At 40.5% G+C, this 22,203-nt stretch overlaps 1 protein-coding gene across 2 annotated transcripts in view; it reads right to left on the reverse strand.

Moving 5' to 3' along the window:
• Positions 1–22,203, reverse strand: part of rab28 (RAB28, member RAS oncogene family) — an 86,419-nt gene that overhangs the window by 32,316 nt on the left and 31,900 nt on the right. For both annotated transcript variants that reach the window (XM_061976758.1, XM_061976759.1), the window contains exons 3-4: positions 22,066–22,154; positions 11,765–11,894 (exon numbers count right to left, since the gene is read on the reverse strand). In XM_061976758.1, the coding sequence (XP_061832742.1) occupies positions 11,765–11,894; positions 22,066–22,154 (219 nt within the window). The remainder of the gene's footprint in view (positions 1–11,764; positions 11,895–22,065; positions 22,155–22,203) is intronic.

A 22,203-nucleotide genomic window follows, 5' to 3' on the forward strand; every position in this document is an offset into this window, starting at 1 on the left:
ACGGGGATCGTTACACCACTTATCTGTCGCAATGTAATACAGCTGGAGTTCTTCACTCATCCCACTTTATTCCAGCTGTAACCCGAGTCTACATTTTCCGTCTCTGTCCAGACTTTCTTAAAAAAAAAAAAAGACAGCCGGCGGAGTTTACTGGGACAACTCGATATGTCTGTGCCGACCCTTTTAGGACGAATAAAAAAGTGAAGAGAAAAAGGAAACGCTGGATTTGCTGCAAAATGGTAGACATTCCAGGTTTTTATCCAGCCGTAAACCATGCCTTAACTAGGTCTATATACTGTATATACAGTGTCAAAGCTGCGGTTGCACAACCTACCGTGCAACAGACACTGCTGACGTGTTCATCCCGACAAATCTGGGGAGGGGTTGAGGGTGCAAGAGTACTGGGCTTTTGTCCCACCACATGTCTATTGTGGCTAAACCTTTCCCTCGGGGGCAATTAGGACCTTTTAGTTTGTTGTAAGAGGACCTAAGTACGAGTGGGTTGAGCCAGAAAAAACATTTTTCAGCTAAACCAAAAACAGAAGCGCATTGAGCTCCTTATGAGCATCTCTCTATTGAGAAATGTGCAGGCCTACACTGAACAGACAGGAACTAGGGCAGCTTTACGGGAGGCACACAGGTGACAGGTGGTGGCGATTCAGCTGAGGAAGTGTCAAGACTGAGTCCCCTTCTACATTAAGGTTATCCAGGGTAAATCCCACCTAACCTTATCCTTGTCCACACACACACAATGGTCATTTAAGACCCTCTCCCCCCTCCGTCCGCCGGCACAACGCGACCTAATACGCATGCGCGGAAAATGTGCACGTCATAGTCACCTCCAGTGTTGCTTTGTGTGCAAGTTCTTAAATTTAACTTATCTGAACAGTATCCAGTCTTGTGGTATTTCAATTAACAGGAATCCAGTGTGCTGTGGAGCCCTATTGTAGTGAATCACACCTGAGACATCATAAATTAATCAAATCTTTTTTGGACACGTGAAAGTACACAATGTGACAAACAACATTTTACAACAATCAATCTCGAGATCTAGACATCTGGTCAGGACACTTCTCACTCTTTTGCCTTCACCTTCATTGTCCATTCAGTTTTGGTGACTTTATATACTCTGGACCTAGACGTTGAGTCCGCGTCATACATAGCGGACAATAACTGATACAGTCTGCTTTGCCAGTCCAAATGCATTCAATGTTTTCCGTAGTCTTCCCTCGACGGCCAGGTAATACAATGCGCTATCTTTTTTATCACATCCACGGGAGCCCGCATTCTCGTTGAATCTCATTCGACAAATGGACAAACTTTTTAGGTAAGTAGAATCACAGCTGACCTGGACATTCAAAAGTTCTCTTGCCGTCTGAGAAGTGTTGTAACCGAAATAGCTGCAATCGCTTTCTCTTAAGGTATTCATGTGTGATTTCCACAAGCGTCAGTACAGACGGAAGGAGAAACACGGGCATGTCTCGCCTCCATATTTCCGGTGGTTACCTCAGAGTTACGAAACCGCTTTATTATGAAGCTGGCTGTGGCGCGTTCTTTCTGACGTCGCTTCCTGTGTGGGCCGCGGTCTTTCTGGCGTCACTTCCTCTCCGAACTCAGTTTGTAAACGATCAATGAGTCCATACAAAGCTAAGAAATGGAGATTCAAGAAATATACGGCGCACTTACCCGTGTAAAAAATTGTCCGAGGAGGGGAACCTTAAACGATGGTTTAGTGTGGCTGAAACGGGGCTTAGGCTAAATAATTATTCGTTTAAGGGGTTATCCGGCTTAGTGTAGACCAGTGGTTCTTAACCTTGTTGGAGGTACCGAACCTCACCAGTTTCATATGCGCATTCACCGAACCCTTCTTTTGTGAAAAATAAAATGTTTTTTTTGTTCAAATTCAAGAAAAAGTTATGTTTTTTTACTGATGCACAAAATGAATCGTGCATGAACATCACCTTGTTCAAAGACCAAAACCAACACAGTGCATGAACTCACAACAAATTACACACCTTACACACATTACCATGAATCGATTAACGTTGAAAAACGTATTCGGGTGTTACCATTTAGTGGTCAATTGCACGGAATATGTACTGTACTGTGTACACTGTACTGTTTCATATAATGTATTCTCTTCCTTTGCAATCTGCTAGTAAAAGGTTCAATCGATCAATCAAACAACCTGCAAATCAGATGGAAAATTAGAGGGAACATTGTTTGGGGGTATCCATAATACGCTGATTGGGAGAAGTTTCTATTTACCCGATAAGTCGGATGTGTCTTTACCTCCATGGCGGAGGCTCCGCCGAACCCCTGAGGCCGACTCACCAAACCCCTAGGGTTCGATCGAACCCAGGTTAAGAACCACTGGTGTAGACATAGCCGGACAATGTTGGTGGCAAACTTGCTTCAAGGCAAGATTCATGTTTTTGCTTGGACTCTCCCATGGAGGGAAAAAGTGTAATGTAAGGTAATGACACGCAGAGAGATCCGCATTCAAGGCAAACGCGCCCATGCTGTTTGATACAACAACGACACAGCCAATTAAAAGACTTGACCGTGAGTGAGGGCGACCAGAGCAAACGTCCACACATGAGCCAGAGATAAGGCTGAGTGTCTATCTGAAAGAGTTAGTGTTTGTGAAGGTGCACAATAGAGACACTGAGAGCGCATCAAAAGGCACAAAAAGCCGAGTCAGTAAAATATCAGGGAAACGGTAAGGAGTTTCTCATGGAGAACACCGAGCGAATCGGCCGCCAAGACCCTGTGAGCAAAGACCCCGTGAGTGATGAGGAGGGGTTAAGAGTACTGAACCCATTTAAGTCACCCAAATAGGGGCTGTGCGAGGCTGTGATTGATGGTCTCGGAGCTCCTGGGGGAGAGAGATCACTGGAGATGGGAGGGACCTTTGCGATCACTGCTCAATAAAAACAAATTGGCTTGATAAATGTTGCACCTACTAACACAAGCAGTACAAGGACATTTATATCAGGTCCCATGAACGATATATCATGTGGAAAAGGGCGACGGGGCTCACATGGTAGAACGGCCTTCCAGAAACTTGAGGGTTCCTGGTACGAATCTGGCTTCCACCATCCTACTCACTGCCGTTAAGTCCTTGAGCAAGACACTTCACCCGCCTTGCCTCCAGTGCAGACCACGCTGGTGTATGAATGTTTGATGGCGGTCGGGGAGGCCCTCGCCCTAAATTGGCAACCACGCTCCCGTCAGTCTGTCCCAGGGCAGCAGTGGAAACAAATGTAGCTTACCACCACCTTGTGAATGCGGAGTGAATGAAATATGAGTTGTGAGTGTCACACGCTTTAAGTCAGTAAAAAAAAAGCGCAATAAGTCTAATCTATAATTTCTTTATTATCCATTTTATAATTATAGAAGAACCCTAATTATTTGAATGCTGATGTACATGTCAGAAACTGACAATAGGAAAATTAGGTCCAATAACTATAAAGCAAGATTTCCTTTTGAATTGACTCTAAATGTCCCCTATTATGAAGTTTTAAATTATGTTCTGAGAGTAATTTGTGTCACTAAGGCCGGTTTAAGAGCACCAAACGTGAGAAAAATCTATCATCTCCCTTATTTGTTTGCTCCACTTTTGAGAGAGGAGGCATGTAAACGCTCGCTTTTGACGTTTTTATGACGCTACGAAGGAAAAGCCTCCTTCTTCCGATCCACCCATAGCTAGATGAGTCCAACCCATGTATACACACCTTTGGGTTGCGGGGAGGCTGCAGGCTTCACTACACATCTTGAAATAAAACCTGGAGACCTGCTGCTAAGACGATAAGATGATCATGCTGATAAATATGGCTACAATTTTGGCGCTTTACCTTGCACAGCTATCTAGCATTGCTAACGTTTGTGTCCTCAATGTTTATGCGGCTGTATGTCATTTATGGCATCAATTACGTAAAAGGGCATAAGGTGCAAGGTAGCGTTTTTTGGAGCCACACACTTTTTGCCGGAGACATAACATAGCTCATTAGCATTAAAGCTACACATTAAACAGCATGTTCCCAGTAAGGCTTAGTAAAAGCACTTTTAACTGCCTTAACACCAGCATCAAGGCTACATTTTGGACTTATATTGCACTTTTGTAAAGCTTTGGAGATTTATTTGAACTTGCAGGAAATTTGTACGATACGGGACCGTCACAGTTTGACTCTGGAACAGATTTATTCCATTTTAATCATTTTAGAGTAATTACATTTCTATCATTTCATAAACGAAATTAAACAACCAGAGTCCCAGTTTAGTTTGAATCACTACAACATTCCTCTATACACAATTCCATATGGTGTCACACTGGACCGCACTCTTAAGATACATTTATAGTATGTTTGGACAGAACTTAGCATTCCTTCAGTCCTCACGTACCCAGCAGCAGCACAAGTGTGCCGCTTTGCCCAAAGGCATGTTTGGATTGTGTGCAGAGTGCGTTCACGGGCAGCCTCATCCAAATATTTCACTGGCTTCCCCTCTGAATTGTTACAAGTGGTGCCATTCTTCAACGCAAGCATCTGGGCAGCGCGTCAGGGGCGAGAGCGTGAAGCGTGCCGGTGGTGCCTCGGTGAGCACATGGATGGCCACGCTGAGGTGAAGAAGAAAAGGGAGGTTGTTCCCTGGGACTAGCACTGCCATGCAAAGCAGCGGTCGGGCCAAGGTATAAGGAAGGAAAGGAGGGGACATCATCATGGAGAAAGTGGTCTGACCCAATGGTTGATTACCGCAAATTACCTTGAGAGAGGACAGTGTTCCAATTAAAACAGAGGATAAGCCAACCATTCTCACTGCAATGCAGCCTCATGGTTGAGCTTCTGGAATGCAACAAACAACACCCCTCACATTTCGTTTTGGACAACCATTCCTTAGAACGCGATGCAATGTCCATAAAATGTATGGTTGGAAGAGTTATCTGTAATAGAATGTCATCCAACTTGAGTCGATGACCTCTGACGTCTCACATAATCTTGTGGATGTCTGTGGCAAAGAAAATTCCCCTTAGACTAGGGTTGTTAACGATAAACCGATGCGACCAGATTTCCGTTTCGAGAAGCGGCCGGTTCGGCTTAAAGCCCCCTCAATCGAGTGTATACACATAAACCGGTTGTGCCCAAGTAGAAATCAGTTGAGGGTTTTTGTCTTTGAAAGGACACGAGAGCCAGGGTTGTCCGTGAAAAGAATTACCGTATTTTCCGCACTATAAGGCGCACCTAAAAACCTCAGATTTTATCAAAAGCTGACAGTGCGCCTTATAATCCGGTGCGCCTTATATATGGACCAGTATTGAGCCACAACAGGTCTCGCAACTACGGTAAGCAGCCGTCGACTTCATTTTCCCCCGTAGAAGACGAAGCACCCTTCTTCTTCTACGGGGGGAAATGAAGTCGGCGATCAGTCACGCAGTAGAACACGGGAATAGAGCAGCAGCGAGAGAATTCAACATTAACGAATCAATGGTGCGGAAGTGGAGGAAGCAACATGATGACCTGCGCCAAGTAAAGAAGTCTAAACAGAGTTTCCGAGGGAACAAAGCGAGACGGCTACAGTTGGAGGACAAACTCGAACAGTGGGTTGTTGAACAGAAGAGCGCAGCAAGTAGAAGTGCAGTACAATCACTATTTGTTTTGTTGACATTCCCTTTAGCGCAGCTCCATCTAATGGATGCATAACGTAACCCCAGCCTCTACTGTAGCATCTATTCTATGCGCCTTATAATGCGGTGCGCCTTATATGTGAAAAAAGTTTTAAAATAGGCCATTCATTGAAGGTGCGCCTTATAATCCGGTGTGCCTTATAGTGCCGAAAATACGGTATGTGCTTGTTACGTTACTTTCGTAACTGGAGACGAGAACAGACGTAGACACATGGACCGGGCGTCACGCAAGACTAGCAATCAGTAGACAGTTTATCTTTCAAACAAGGCGAAAGTCACGGCTGGCAGCCAAATAATTATCCGCACGTCAACAAGCAGACCATCTCTGTGTTGTGCCGTCTGTGAATATTGTAACATCTCAAGTAATGGCGGCTCAGACAGATCGCAGTTTGTCTTTCTTTACTTCACAATGATACTCACAATGATATGAGATGATATTCAACTGTTATGTTCCTTCCATGATCCAGAGTTTTACTTTTTATCTGAGTTCTTGGAGTGTGTATCCTTTATTTAAACTGGATGTCCTCAAATTTCCTCTAGATAAATTCAAACAAAACGGAAACTCTGATAATGGCTCCCGATAAAAAGATCCCCCTGATCAATTGACTATTGCAATTCTCTTTTGACTCTTTTCAACAAAGAGACTTCAGACTGTACAAAATGCGGCTGCCAGACTTTTGACCGGTGCACCCAGAACAGCCCATATCACCCCCGTTTTATCCAGTCTTCATTGGCTTCCAGTTAAATTCCACCTTGAGTTTAAGATTTTAGTCCTGACATTCCGTGCGTTGCATGGTGGGGCCCCTCAGTACATCACTGACTTGCTATGCCCCTACTCTTCAGGGCGCAGCCTACGGTCTTCAGGCCAGGGTCTTCTAAAGATCCCAAAAACCCTTTTTTAAAACCCGTGTAGACCTGGCATTCCAGGCTATAGTTCCCAGACTCTGAAACAATTTGCACCAGTCCCTCCGTGATCTTGACTGTGTTGAAACTTTTAAGAAACATTTGAAAACTTCTCTTTTTAGTAAAGCTTTTAGTTAATGCACCTTTTGCCTATCATTTTTAATCCACTTTGTATCCTTTTTATGATGTTGCCCTTGTTGTTTTAAATTGAATTGTTGTTTTACTTCACCTATTTTTCGTACAGTGCTTGAAAAGGGCTTTATAAATAAAAATGTACTTTACTTACTTACAAAATGCAACCTTCTCGCACAACGGGTTCAATCTCCGTGTCATGCTCTCTTTACCGGCAACATTCAATCAACCTTTTTTTTTTTATATATTTGAAGATGAATGTGCCTGTGGGTGTTCTCATTCATCAGGTTATTGTTATTCTCATGACATTAAACTGATTCGTTGTCTTAGAAGACGTTTGGTCTCTCATCCGAGTAGTTTTCATCAGTTCATGATCCTAGACTTAGCTTGGACAGATCTAGTCTGAGTGCTTGGTGCCAAGGTCCTAACTGTTTATCCTCAAACATGAAGATATATATATGCAGGAAGGAATTATTTTGTTCTTTTGTCCTGTAAAAAAGAATGTGTCCATCGACAAATGTTAATCATAGAATCGAATCGTTAATACACTAAATTCAATCGCATCAAATCATTGTTTAATAAAAAAAGTGTTTTTAAATCGCATCGTAACCCACGTATTGTCACAAAGAAAACTACATACTCAGCTCAGACAATCTTGCATAGTCTTCCCTGAAAAGTGGAAAGTGTTACAGCAGTCAGTAATGGACCAACCCTCTATGTTTGACGTGTAATAGCCACATTACTCACAATTATTTTGGTACCGGTACAAAACGTATTTTGATACTTTTTAGTCATTTTCGGTACTTTTCTAAATAAAGGGGACCACAAAAAATTGCATTATTTTAACAAAAAAATCTTACGGTACATTAAACATATGTTTCTTATTGCAATTTTGTCTATAAATAAAATAGTGAACATACAAGACAACTTGCTGCTGACATATGAAGTAACATATTGTGTCATTTTCCATTGTATTATTTTGTCAAAATGATTAAGGATAAGTGGTAGAAAATTAATTATTAATCTACTTGTTAATTTACTGTTAATATCTGCTTATTTTCTGTTTTAACATGTATTAGCCACATTACTCACAATTAGTGTTGTGTCTGTTGTCCCAATACCAATATTTTGGTACCAGTACAAAATGTATTTCGATACTTTTCGGTACTTTTCTAAATAAAGAGGACCACAAAAAATTGCATTATTTTAACAAAAAATCTTATGGTACATTAAACATATGTTTCTTATTGCAATTTTGTCCTTAAATAAAATACTGAACATACAAGACAACTTGTCTTTTAGTAGTAAGTAAGCAAACAAAGGCTCCTAATTTAGCTGCTGACATATGCAGTAACATATTGTGTCATTTATCATTCTATTATTTTATCAACATTATTAAGGACAAGTGGTAGAAAATGAATTATTAATCTACTTGTTCATTTACTGTTAATATCTGCTTATTTTCTGTTTTAACATGTTCTATCTACACTTCTGTTAAAATGTAATAATCACTTATTCTTCTGTTGTTTGATACTTAACATTAGTTTTGGATGACACCACAAATTTGGGTATCAATCCGATAACCAAGTAGTTACAGGATCATACATTTGTCATATTCAGAGCTGTAGCTTTGAGGCATGTTTAAAAAAAAATAATAATAATGCACTTTGTGAAAGTCAAAGTATAGTATTTCCTATAGTTGTAGTGGGTATCAGGATTATCTCAGAGAGAGCATGTCCCAAATGCCACGCTGTTTTGAGGCCTGTTAAAAAAAATTATGCACTTTGTGACTTCAATAATAAATATGGCAGTGCCATGTTGGCACTTTTTTCCATAACTGGAGTTGAAGTTGTTCTCTTATTTTGGGAAAACCTTGTTTTTGATTGATTGATTGAAATTTGTATTAGTAGATTGCACAGTACAGTACATATTTCGTACAATTGACCACTAAATGGTAACACCCGAATACGTTTTTCAACTTGTTTAAGTCCGGGTCCATGCTAATCAATTCATGGTAAAGTTACATTGTTTAATGCATCCAGCGGGGCATCACAACCAAATTAGGCATAATAATGTGTTAATTCCACGACTGTATATATCGGTGTCGGTTGATATCGAAATCGGTAATTAAGAGTTGGACAATATCGGAATATCAGATATCGGCAAAAAAGCCATTATCGGATATCCCTAGTAGTTAGGCATGTTTAGCTATTTCTCGTCCTGCAGGGATGTTTTATTTGTCGCCATGAAGGTGAGGATTAGTGATTTAGAACTGGCTAAAACACTGTGGACGGCTATTAGCCTCAGTGTTTATAGCTCCGCCTTTATCGTTAGTTTTTAAAGGGGAACATTATCACAATTTCAGAAGGGTAAAAATCAGTTCCCAGTGGCTTATTTTATTTTTCGAGGTTTTTTTCAAAATTTTACCCATTACGCAATATCCCTAAAAAAAGCTTCAAAGTGCCTGATTTTAACCATCGTTATATACACCCGTCCATTTTCCTGTGACGTCACATAGTAATGCCGATACAAACAAACATGGCGGATAGAACAGCAAGTTTATAGCAACAATAGCTCGGATTCAGACTCGGATTTCAGCGGCTTAAGCGATTCAACAGATTACGCATGTATTGAAACGGATGGTTGTAGTGTGGAGGCAGGTAGCGAAAACGAAATTGAAGAAGAAACTGAAGCTATTGAGCCATATTGGTTTGAACCGTATGCAAGCGAAACCGACACGACAGCCAGCGACACGGGAGAAAGCGAGGACGAATTCGGCGATCGCCTTCTAACCAACGATTGGTATGTGTTTGTTTGGCATTAAAAGGAAACTAACAACTATGAACTAGGTTTACAGCATATGAAATACATTTGGCAACAACATGCACTTTGAGAGTGCAGACAGCCCAGTTTTCATCAATTAATATATTCTGTAGATATACCCTCATCCGCTCTCTTTTCCTGGGGGTCTGGCGGCAGATTTCTTTGACTTTATCGTTGAAAATGCATCTGCTTTGAGTGTCGCAGGATATCCACACATTTTGCCATCTCTGTCATAGCATAGCTTTCGTTGGTAAAGTGTGCGGAACAAACGTCCAATTTCTTGCCACTTTTGCATCTTTGGGCCACTGGTGCAACTTGAATCCGTCCCTGTTCGTGTTGTTACACCCTCCGACAACACACCGACGAGGCATGATGTCTCCAAGGTACGGAAAACAGTCGAAAAAACGGAAAATAACAGAGCTGACTTGACTCGGTGTTTGTAATGTGTTTGAGAAAATGGCGGATTTTGGCACGTCACAACGCTCCGAGAGCGAATAATAGAAAGGCGTTTAATTCGCCAAAATTCACCCATTTAGAGTTCGGAAATCGGTTAAAAAAATGTATGGTCTTTTTTCTGCAACATCAAGGTATATATTGACGCTTACATAGGTCTGGTGATAATGTTCCCCTTTAAGCCAAAATACGTCCATTCTCCCTCTTCGGTCTCTAGCTGTTTCTGCTTGCAAGTGGTCTGTGTGTGTTGACTTGCGAGATGCGCCTCGGCTCGCATGACCAGCAATGTCACCATAACGCGCCGTCATGTCCATGAAAAAAAAAAATAAAGTATTGGTATTTTTCAAAGGCAGTATAGCACCTTTTTAAATAGAAACCTACCCCAATACGGACATAAAATGTATATGACTATCTTAGGCTTTCACCTCAAGTTGATTTAAATGGAAATGTTCACGAGTGTCAAAACTCCCCCTGAGACCGGTACTCACAGACACATAAATGTTGTTTTTACAAGCTCCTTCTTGTTATGTCTGTGCGTCTATTTCGGGTTTGTCGCAAACATGTTGCCCAACTCGTCCCGCATCATGGGAACGCTTCGGAAAAATAAAACGAGATCTCAACTTCGAAAGAATGCTGCAAAATCACATGTTCATTGTTGTTGCTGCAAAACCAAGAATCCCAGTTGGGAAAAAACACAAATATAGCATGAAACGTAAAAACACACGGGCCGACTGGAAGATTGCTAAATGCGTGTGTGTAGATGTGGAGACAAGACGAAGCCTTCAAGTTGTCTAAGAAAATTGTCTACAGGAGGGCTGAGAGATTAATAAAGTATCAAAAGGTGATTGATGGCTCCTAGTGGGGCAATCTGTGTGGGATTTTCTATTTTTGTCAAAACACACATGGGGTAGTCTGGAAAATAGCGCTATACAAGGAGGGGGGGGTGTGCACGCTACTTAAAAATTACAGTGCAGGACTGCTAGCCTAAATAATAGTGGCGCCCAACTCCAAAGCCAGCGATTCAGGTGAAGACAAGAGAATGTTTCTGGACAGAACAAACTTCAAGTGTGACCTGTGGACCTGTTGAGTTAACATTCGCAGGCTGCTGGTGTACGTGCAGACCGCACTCTAGCTAGCTGTTCATCATCGGCCATCAAGGTGCAGAATCACACCCTGACACTTCACCATAACACAGCAGCAACCAGGACAACACATCTGTCAAATGGGATGTTTAAAAAAGAGTCATCATTATTACTCATTATTTTGGAGATGGCGGGACGGGTGCGGGCTGATAACGGCCTAAGCTGTCTGGTTAACATCGACCTTGCTTTGTCGGTGGAGCCCACAACTTGGGAACGGGAAGGCTGTTGATGAGAGGAGCCTCTGACCGCGAGACAGGGGGCAAAGATAAGGGGTGTCCCGGTCTCTGATGGTCCGCGGATCCTAAATCATCGCCGTTGACTCCCCCAGAGTTCACAAACATCAGCACTCCCATCGCTCTGAACATGGGGTTCCCCCTTATCGACGGACTTATCCTAAGCAAGATCGTTTTTCTGGCGCTCCAACAAACCCCGTCAAACACTCACTCCTCCGCAGACAAACACAGGCACAGAACATGAAATATGGGAGAGGGTAAAGAAAGCGGAGGAATCCACAGACCCATGTGGAACGATCATTTGCCTACTTTATTACTTACTTGTTTTACGACACGTTCTCAAGCAGTAGTGTCCAGGCTTTTGCTTTGTGTGGATTTGTATGTGTGACACTCACTTTTGTTTCCTACCAGCGAGATGACAGGTTGGACGTCAGATTCCTCGTTGGCCTTCTTGACCATGCTGAACCAGTCCTCCAGATTCTCAAAGCTCTGGTAGTTGGTGATGTCGTACACGAGGAGAACCCCCTTCATTGGAGAAGAACAGTGTACTGTATGTGGAATTTCATTTACCATAGGCGACAGCTTTACACATTGGTTAGTAATGGGGGTGAAATAGAGGTTAGGTTATCTCCACATCAGTCCATGTCTGGGCCGACAAGGTGAATGTTTCCACTATGACTGCGCCGTGCAGCATGACTGAAAGGAGCATTTGTTGCTTTTTGTTCTGCAGACACGCACTGTCGCAACCTGCGTGGTTGCTGCCGACAGCTCGGGCCGCTAGTAGTAGCCAACCGTCCCCTCCAAACAGTACATGATTGATTACAGGATGCAAGGAGCGGAACAATAGGTGCAAAACTTCCACGCAGCGCCCGCCATTAAAACCTGCAGAGCAACTTGAGATGAGGCGGTGATACATGACTATTTCAACTTAAAGTAGACCTGTTATGCAAAACCAACTTTTCTTAGCTATTGTTACCTGTTTTTGTGTATGTGGGCTCTGCATAAGTGCAGAAAATGTGAAACCAAACTATGGAGGCATGGCGATGGAGATATTTATACCAAATCTTGCCTCCCTTCATACTTTTGTTTGAATTTATTTAAATCCTATTTGGAATTTGCCTAACTTGTGACTTTTTTCCAATTGGTGACATCAGCGGATATCTCCATATATGGTAAAGTTTTACTCAAAGAGCTTAGCGCGAGTCCGCCATTGTAGACCAACGTTGTAGTTGGTAATGTAACGACTTGGTTGCATGGTTATGCGGAGGTCGTTCTCCCAAGATGCAGACGAAAAACTCCGGACGAAGCGTGTAGGTAGGATCTGATTTATTTGCATATATCCTCCAGGAAATACAGTAAAACAAAAGCCTGCCGATAGCACTGGTGGAAAAGCTAAGGAATCAAACAGGAATCAAAACTATAGCCGTCGCTAACAGTTGCGTGATGCAAACAAGGAAGCCTGACTGATAGTGGAGAGAAACAGGAATAAATAGCTCTCTGATTAGTGCCCAGGAGCAGGTGAGCGTCCTGAACACTAATCAGAGGCAGGTGAAACCAACCTGCAGTCACGGCAACTGAAACACAAACCCAGGGGGTTTTTTGTGTGTTTTGATTGATTGATTGAAACTTTTATTAGTAGATTGCAAAGGAAGAGAATACATTATATGAAACAGTACAGTTTACACAGTACAGTACATATTCCGTACAATTGACCACTAAATGGTAACACCAGAGTAAGTTTTTCAACTTGTTTAAGTCGGGGTCCACGTTATTAATCAATTCATTATAAATTCATGTTGTTCCAATGTAAACAAAATAAATGAACATGTGAATACCTAAGCATTTGTATTTTCAACAATTTTCTGGGAGAAGTGGTGCATTATCTGACAGAATTGCTGGGGTGCCAATATTTTTGGCCATGACTGTATCTGTCAGTAAACTTCATAGGGAAACACTAACGACAACATGGCTGACGGGGATGCAGTCAAAGTGTAGGCACGTTAATAAAACTGCCCACAAAACGGCGCATCCTGAAGAGACGGTCAGAAATCGGCTTGAAAATGATCTGTAAAAACTGTCTTTTCAACATGTTGACCAGGGAATCACCAATACCTGTTATGTAGACCACAAGAAAGTGTTTTAAATGTACAGAAACAAATGTAATATGACTCCTTTATCATAATATTTTTCAATATTCCCAGAATTCCCACAGTAGGGTATTGGAAGTGTGTGTGGGAACCCTTTTGTGTGTCTGTAGTTTTATTGCTGATGAGCTATGTTTGTCCACGCCTGTCTCTAACAGAGTGTGCTATTGTGCACTCCATCCATTTTTTACATATACACTGTAATTCTGCACTTTTTCAACGTAATAGATGTCGAATATCACATACAACAATGTTAACAAGTGGCGCAAGAGCACACAAACAACATTAACATAGCCATGTGAGCTACAGTGCTAACATTACAGTCACATTTTAACAGCAGCATTGTGCAAGGTTAGCCTAGTCACTAAAGAACAAGAAAATGATCAAACTTAGAGCGATGGAGGTGACAGATTTTTCTCAATTTTGGTGCACATAAACAGGTAGCTGTAGTAGATAACAGCATTAAGACAGTTTTAGTGGTGAGCTCCTCATTGGATAAAGGTCAATTGAAATGTTGACAGTCATAAATAAATCACAAACGCATAGGGGTGTAACGGTACACAAAAATTTCGGTTCGGTACGTACCTCGGTTTAGAGGTCACGGTTCGGTTCATTTTCGGTACAGTAAGAAAACAACAAAATATACATTTTTGGGTTATTCATTTACCAAATTTGCAAAATCTTCCACCAAAAATATTTTTCTTAGTGGAATATTTGATGTGAAGTAATCGGAACCTTGGATAGTTCAATAATTCATAATAACATTGATTTTGATTCAATATTATGTTTTTCTTTATAAATAAAGTTGATTTGATTTGATTTGATTTGAGCAATGACAGTTTGAAAGAAAAAAAAACAGCTTTGTTTTATTAGTCAACATTGCAACTTTTTCTAAATTACATTTAACCTTTGAGCTTTTTTATTTCACTTTTGTTATGTTTTTGTTTATTTTAATAGTATTTTAGAATGTTCCGTGGGCCTTTAAAACATTAGCTGTGGGCCGCAAATGGTAAAAAATATATAAAAAAATAAAATCTGCGTCCCTTCTGATTTCAGTGCGTTAAAAAGACACAAAAAGTGTGTTAACGCCAACACTGGTTGACAGTATAACAAAATAAGTCACATTTATATTCTGTAACATTCACAGTTTTGGAAAAAAGTGCAGAGGTAGAAATATTCAAAATAACCTAATAATGTAAACATAAATAATGCCTCAAAACAAGTTCATTAAAGGGGAACATTATCACAATTTCAGAATGGTTAAAACCATTAAAAATCAGTTCCCAGTGGCTTATTATATTTTTCGAAGTTTTTTTCAAAATTTTACCCATCACGCAATATCCCTAAAAAAAGCTTCAAAGTGCCTGATTTTAACCATCGTTATATACACCCGTCCATTTTCCTGTGACGTCACATAGTGAAGCCAACACAAACAAACATGGCGGAAAGAACAGCAAGCTATAGCGACATTAGCTCGGATTCAGACTCGGATTTCAGCGGCTTAAGCGATTCAAAAGATTACGCATGTATTGAAACGGATGGTTGTAGTGTGGAGGCAGGTAGCGAAAATGAAATTGAAGAAGAAACTGAAGCTATTGAGCCATATCGGTTTGAACCGTATGCAAGCGAAACCGACGAAAACGACACGACAGCCAGCAACACGGGAGAAAGCGAGGACGAATTCGGCGATCGCCTTCTAACCAACGATTGGTATGTGTTTGTTTGGCATTAAAGGAAACTAACAACTATGGACTAGGTTTACAGCATATGAAATACATTTGGCAACAACATGCACTTTGAGAGTGCAGACAGCCCAATTTTCATAAATTAATATATTCTGTAGACATACCCTCATGTCAGCAGGCCAGGGAAGCTAGGGTCGATATTCTTCTCTTGATCATCTTCGGTGGCATAAGGGACGGTGTGAGCCAAGACATCCAGGGGGTTTAGCTCGCTCGTCTGCGGGAACAAACTGCCGCCATTGCTTGCCGTGCTACCGAGGTCCTTTGTCCCTGAATTGCTCACACACTCCGGCAGATTCAATGGGGGTCTGGCGGCAGATTTCTTTGACTTTATCGTTGGAAATGCATCTGCTTTGAGTGTCGCAGGATATCCACACATTCTTCCCATCTCTGTCGTAGCATAGCTTTCGTCTGTAAAGTGTGCGGAACAAACGTCCAATTTCTTGCCACTTTCGCATCTTTGGGCCACTGGTGCAACTTGAATTCGTCCCTGTTCGTGTTGTTACACCCTCCGACAACACACCGACGAGGCATGATGTCTCCAAGGTACGGAAAACAGTCGAAAAAACGGAAAATAACAGAGCTGATTTGACTCGGTGTTTGAGAAAATGGCGGATTGCTTCCCGATGTGACGTCACATCCGAGAGCGAATATTAGAAAGGCGTTTAATTCGCCAAAATTCACCCATTTAGAGTTCGGAAATCGGTTAAAAAAATATATGGTCTTTTTTCTGCAACATCAAGGTATATATTAACGCTTACATAGGTCTGGTGATAATGTTCCCCTTTAAATTTAAACAAAAAACAGCAGACGAGCTCTCGCCCTGCACAGCTGTTTTGTGCTTTGTAGTGTCGATATGGGCTTGTAGATCGTTGGCCCCTTTATTTGCTACAGATATATACGTTCCTGCTTTGCACACAGTGCATTCTGCTTTCCATGTGTCACGGCCAGGACGAAAACACAGATACTTTTCCCGCAAATCATCCGTGAAGTTGCATTTACGTTTTGGCTTCTCTCTTGTGTCTGTCTCTCGACAGTCTGGCTCTCTGTCTCTGCCCCTCCCGCACGAATGTTGCTACGTACGCACACCTTCACAATTTGTTTTGTTTTTAACCCCTTCTTAACCCTGGACGTACATTGAAAAAACACGCAACCCTAACTCAAAATACCGGACATTTGAGGCATTTAAGAAACCCCACCCGGACAGCCCCGCAAAAGAGGACATGTCCGGGGAAAAGAGGATGTATGGTCAGTCTAATTGAAATGTTGACAATTATATAAATAAATCACAAACGCATCATCTTTTCTACTTTATGTCAAAGTAGCTTTAAGAGTGACAAAAGTTGGACAGCCCTGCACTAGAACATCATAGAAAAGGGACCTTTAATGTAACACGTTGGTGTACATGTGGCCTTCACTGGTCTTAAAAGTAGGCCTCTTCATCACACAAGAGGCATTCTGCAGGCGACATGAAGCACTTGACGACTGCCTGAGAAGCTTTTGTTTCCCGACAGACTGCGGCTGTCCTTTTTGGACTGACATATGGTTATGTAACCGTTAATTTGTCTGGTATGATCACAACGTGGTACAGGTTCATTTTGATAAGGGATACAATCCTGTACTTTGCCATCATTAAAAGTTGTGAAGGCACCAAAACAACTACTTCACAATTTTTGGCAACGTTCCCTTGCGGCATCAACCACACTGGTACTTGTTGCTGTTTGCAAACACCTCATTTAATGGAGAGACAATAGCTAGAAAGTAAACTGATTCATGTGCTGCATTGATATGCACTCAAACCTCACCACTTTTTCGATTTGATCTGTTCTATCATTCATGGAATTGAGTACCTAAACCGGGGGTCTGCAACCAGCGGCTCTAGTGCATGAAAATAGAGAAGATGGGGGAAAAAATATATTGCTGTTTTAATATGGTTTCTGTAGGACAACATGACACAACCCTCCCTAATTGTTAGAGATCCCTCTGTTTATATTAAACATGATTCTATGATGAGCGTATTAGGCGAGAGCCGTTTTGTCCTACTAATTTTAGCGGTTCTTGAACTCACCGTACTTTGTTTATGTGTATAACTTTCCTCCACGATGCCAGAGAAAGACATATTTTATGCCACTCCTTCTTTGTCTCATTTTGTCCACCAAACATTGTATACTGTGCGTGAATGCACAAAGTGTGTGGTGTGCTTATCAAGCATATTTTGTCAGTGCAAAGCTAATCGATGCTAACATGCTATTTAGGCTAGCTCTATGTACATAATGCATCATTATGCCTCACTTGCAGGTATATTTGAGCTCATTTAATTTCCTATGGACTCTGTGTATTTAATTTATATGCATTTCTCATTACACATGATCCGTATGTAATATTGGCTGCATTTCTGATAGTGGTTTGACCACAATAAACGTAACCCAGCTCGCGTAGATTGTTATAAATCCATTCGAAGAAGACAGCCTGCCATTTCCTTTAACTTGGACACACACATCTATACCTTTGGCCATTCAAAGCCAGTAATTTAGAGGAGTTATCTCACCCCCTGAGAAGCTGGTGTTTTACTTATGTGTTCCAGTGTTGTAAAAATGGGTAAAATAAATATTACATTTCAACATTTCTGTCAACGAAGATTTGTGTCAGCCTGCGACATATAGTGATTTTGATAGTAGGCTAATATAGCTTATATAGACACTTATATCGTGTGTTGTCTTCATTGTATCACTTATAGAAGGCTTTTGATCTTTTGCGGCTCCAGACAGACAATTTTATTGTATTTTTGGTCCAATATGGCTCTTTCAACATTTTGGCATGCCGACCCCTGACCTAAACCAAGAATCTCTCACGTTTGTATTGGTTATATAAGTCACAGCAAACTTATCGAATAGGCACATCAGCTGTGTAATGCGGGTCAATGTGAAAAATACACGCCTATCAGCGTTTTGTGTGACACGGGTGCAGGACGTCCGCTTTGACCACGCGCGGGCCTCTGTAGACTCCGTTCCACATTCGTTCTGCTCCAATATGTTTGGGCCATCAGTCTCTGTGCTTTGTTTTTGATTTTGTACGATTGCTAAATAACCAACCATCGGGCCCAAAGAAAGTTGCAAGTATCAACACAAGTCTCACCTTCTTTGCCAACAAGAGTCTTCAATAAAGTTAAAAGTGATGTTCAATGCTTATTTATACATTTGTCATTTATATGATTTCTTTATGGTTATCTGAATTAAAAAAATCTCTATAAAATGTAAGTTTAGTTCACACTCTTGAATGTCTGGAATAGATTTATAGTTTTTTTTAATGAGAAAAAACGGCTTCGGTTTTTGCACGATTTGGTTTTCAGCAGACTTTTTGGAACAAATGACTAAGAAAAATAGAGGTTTCAATTTGTTTTGTTAACTAGCTTCCGCTTCTTTATCAATTTCTCCAATACTCTGTGTTGTCATGATGGAGTGGGCCAAACCATCACTTAATAGGATTACACTTAAGGATGTCAAATTTAAGTTTTAATTGCAATTAGACTTCGACAAACTTTATTGATCCACAAGGGAAATTGTTCCACACAGTAGCTCAGTTACAAAGGGTAGAAAGGACAATGCATGTATAAAGTAGACTAAAAATGTACCATTGTCGCAATATTAAATATAACATATATGTAATATATACATATTACATGTACAGTATATAATATATACTGATATATTATATTATTACATTATATTATATTTTTATATCATATATATATATATATATAAATATAATTAAAGTCATATTTTGTCCGTACTATTTGGGGTGGCCCCTCGTCATCCTCTCTTAGCAAATCCAAAAAGAACTTGGTAGCATTTACTACTTTGTTGGCTAGAAGACATATTGTGCTAAATTGGAAGCTGCAGCAATTCCTTGCCACACCCGCTGGATTAAAGATATTCTTTATTTCCTTAAATTGGGGGAAATTAGGCTGACATTGAACAGTTCTTCTATGAAGTTTCAGGAAGTATGAGGTGGTTTCCTAAAATATGTAAAAGAGACTGATCTCAAATTTAATCCCAACTGAAACGTAATAGAAAGGTAGATGATTGATAATAATTGATAACTGCACCATGTTGGGGAGTGCAGTTGTCTTTTGCTTCATGTCAATATTTGCCTGTACTGGATTGACTGAAGCATTTAATTTTTTTATTTTATTTTATATATTTTTTTTGTAAATCACTTGTTTGGGGACTGGACTGTATGTCAAAAATTCAATAAACAAATGTTAAAAAAAAAAAATTAAAAAAAAAATAAAATAAAAAAAAAGTTTAGGTGGAAACATCACAACAGAAAGTAACCAGATATTAACAGTAAATTAGCAAGTGGATTAATAAGAGTTTAAAGAAAATAATACCATCGGAAATGATGCGATATCTTATTGCATATGACAGCAGCCAAATTAGGAACCTTTGTTACCGTATTTTTCAGACTATAAGGCGCACTTAAAATCTTTTTTTTTCCTTTCTCAAAACTCGACAGTGCGCCTTATAACCCGGTGCGCCTAATGTAAGGAATAATTCTGGCTTTGCTTACCGACCTCGAAGCAATTTTATTTGGTACCTGGTGTAATGATAAGTGTGACCAGTAGATGGCAGTCAAACATAAGAGATACATGTAGACTGCACTATGATGGCAATATGACTCACATAAACAACACCAACATTTTATATGTTCAATTGAAAATATAGAACATTACACACGGCGCTCAAAAATCTATCAAAATGTTTTAGTACAACTTTGGTAAGCTATGAAACCGCACCGCTTGATGTGCTTCAACATAGACAGTATTATTATGGTGTGTGTATAAGGTAAGTCGTATTACATATCTGGCGTTTTGTTTCGCAATATTATGCAAAAGAGACTTTTCTTACCTTCTGGTACCTGCTGATCTGTATTTGGGATCTGCATAAATCCTGATAAATTGCGCGCTTCCGTCTTTGTAGTCCGTGCCGACACAGTCGTCGATAAGCTTCTTCTTTTTCTCTATCTTCTTGTTATGGGATATTCATCCTCCGCTGTTGCCATTTCTAATATAAAGTAGTGAAAAGTTCTTACTTATATCTGTCAGTAAACTTGCCATGAAAGCGCTAAAACATACCGGTGTAGTGAGTTTACATTATTCACCCAAGGAACTTTAGTTATTAGAGAGTTCCGGTCAAACGTTTTTTCACATGACACATTTCCGGTGTTGTTGTTTCCGGATGAGGAGATGCTGCTCCGTTATTGATTGACGTAAAGTCTGAATGTCGTTAAAACAGTTAGCTCCATCTTTTGACACTTCTTCCACTCCCGTCCTTGCACGCTACACCGCTACAACAAAGATGACGGGGAGAAGACGCTGCCGAAGGTGAGCCACGTAAATAAGACCGCCCACAAAACGGCGCATCCTGAAACGACTGTCACAAAACGGCTTGAAGATGATCTGTAAAACATACCGTATTTTTCGGAGTATAAGTCGCACCGGCGGAAAATGCATAATAAAGAAGGAAAAAAACATATATAAGTCGCACTGGAGTATAAGTCGCATTTTTTGGGGAAATTTATTTGATAAAAGCCAACACCAAGAATAGACATTTGAAAGGCAATTTAAAAAAAAGAAAAGAAAAGTGAACAACAGGCTGAATAAGTGTACGTTATGAGGCATAAATAACCAACTGAGAACGTGCCTGGTATGTTAACGTAACATTTTATGGTAAGAGTCATTCAAATAACTATAACATATAGAACATGCTATACGTTTACCAAACAATCGGTCACTCCTAGTCGCTAAATCCCATGAAATCTTATACGTCTAGTCTCTTACGTGAATGAGCTAAATAATATTATTTGATATTTTACGGTAATGTGTTAATAATTTCACACATAAGTCGCTCCCGAGTATAAGTCGCACCCCCGGCCAAACTATGAAAAAAAACTGCGACTTATAGTCCGAAAAATATGGTAATCTATGCAACATTTTGACCAAAGAACCACCATTACATGTTATGTAGACCACAAGAAGGTGTTTTACATTTATAAAAAAAAAACAATAATAATATGACTCCTTTAATGTGCCCTATAATCCGGTGCGATTTACATATGAAAAAAGATAAAAAAATAGACCATTCATCCGCAGTGCGCCTTATAATCTGGTGGTCCACTATGGTCCGGAAAGTACGGTACTTGTTTTGAAATAATTGTATTATCATTTACACACCAATTAATATATTGTGAATTATATCATTATCACAGGATGACTGCACTATTTAACGCGATAAAGATTTCAGGCCATATCACCCATCCCTCATTGGCGACTTAAACGGGTCCGACATGAGCTACATCCGTCATTTTTGTTAAGATACCCTTTAAATGTATTTGGTGTTATTATTCTTCCATAGAATAATAATCCCTGAAAGACAAGAATATTAGTGGAGAATTGCGACAGAGGAGAACCTCTTGCAGATGTGGCCATCATTTTGACACAAATTGTGAGCTTCTGCCGACCTGCTACATTCACCGTCAGTTTGGATGTCAGTCGATCGCTTGAGTTTATTATCATACGGCTCCAGTCGCAGGGAGTCGGGGGGAGGTCTGACCAGACTGTAATAATAAGCCCAAGCGGACTCAGCGACAAGACTCTAAACTAATCCTTCCTGTGCTTCCTATTGCTGCTCCACCGCGGTGACGAGCGCTTCCCCTTTTTCTTACCGAAATGCAATCCAGCTAAAGAGTGCCGTTTTAAGCTAAAATGAAGATATGTTTTCTAGATGAGCCGAGAATGTTACGGTGACTTACGTTAGCTCCGTACACGTATTTATCCAGCATTTTCCCTCCTAAGGTCTGTCCTCCAATGTCCCACACTTGCAGGGTCACGTTCAGATTACCTGTAAGACAAGTTGATGTGGAAAAAAACAGATCATTTGTAACAATTTT

The sequence above is a fragment of the Nerophis lumbriciformis genome, linkage group LG16 (assembly GCF_033978685.3).
Source record: "Nerophis lumbriciformis linkage group LG16, RoL_Nlum_v2.1, whole genome shotgun sequence".
NCBI lineage: Eukaryota > Metazoa > Chordata > Actinopteri > Syngnathiformes > Syngnathidae > Nerophis > Nerophis lumbriciformis.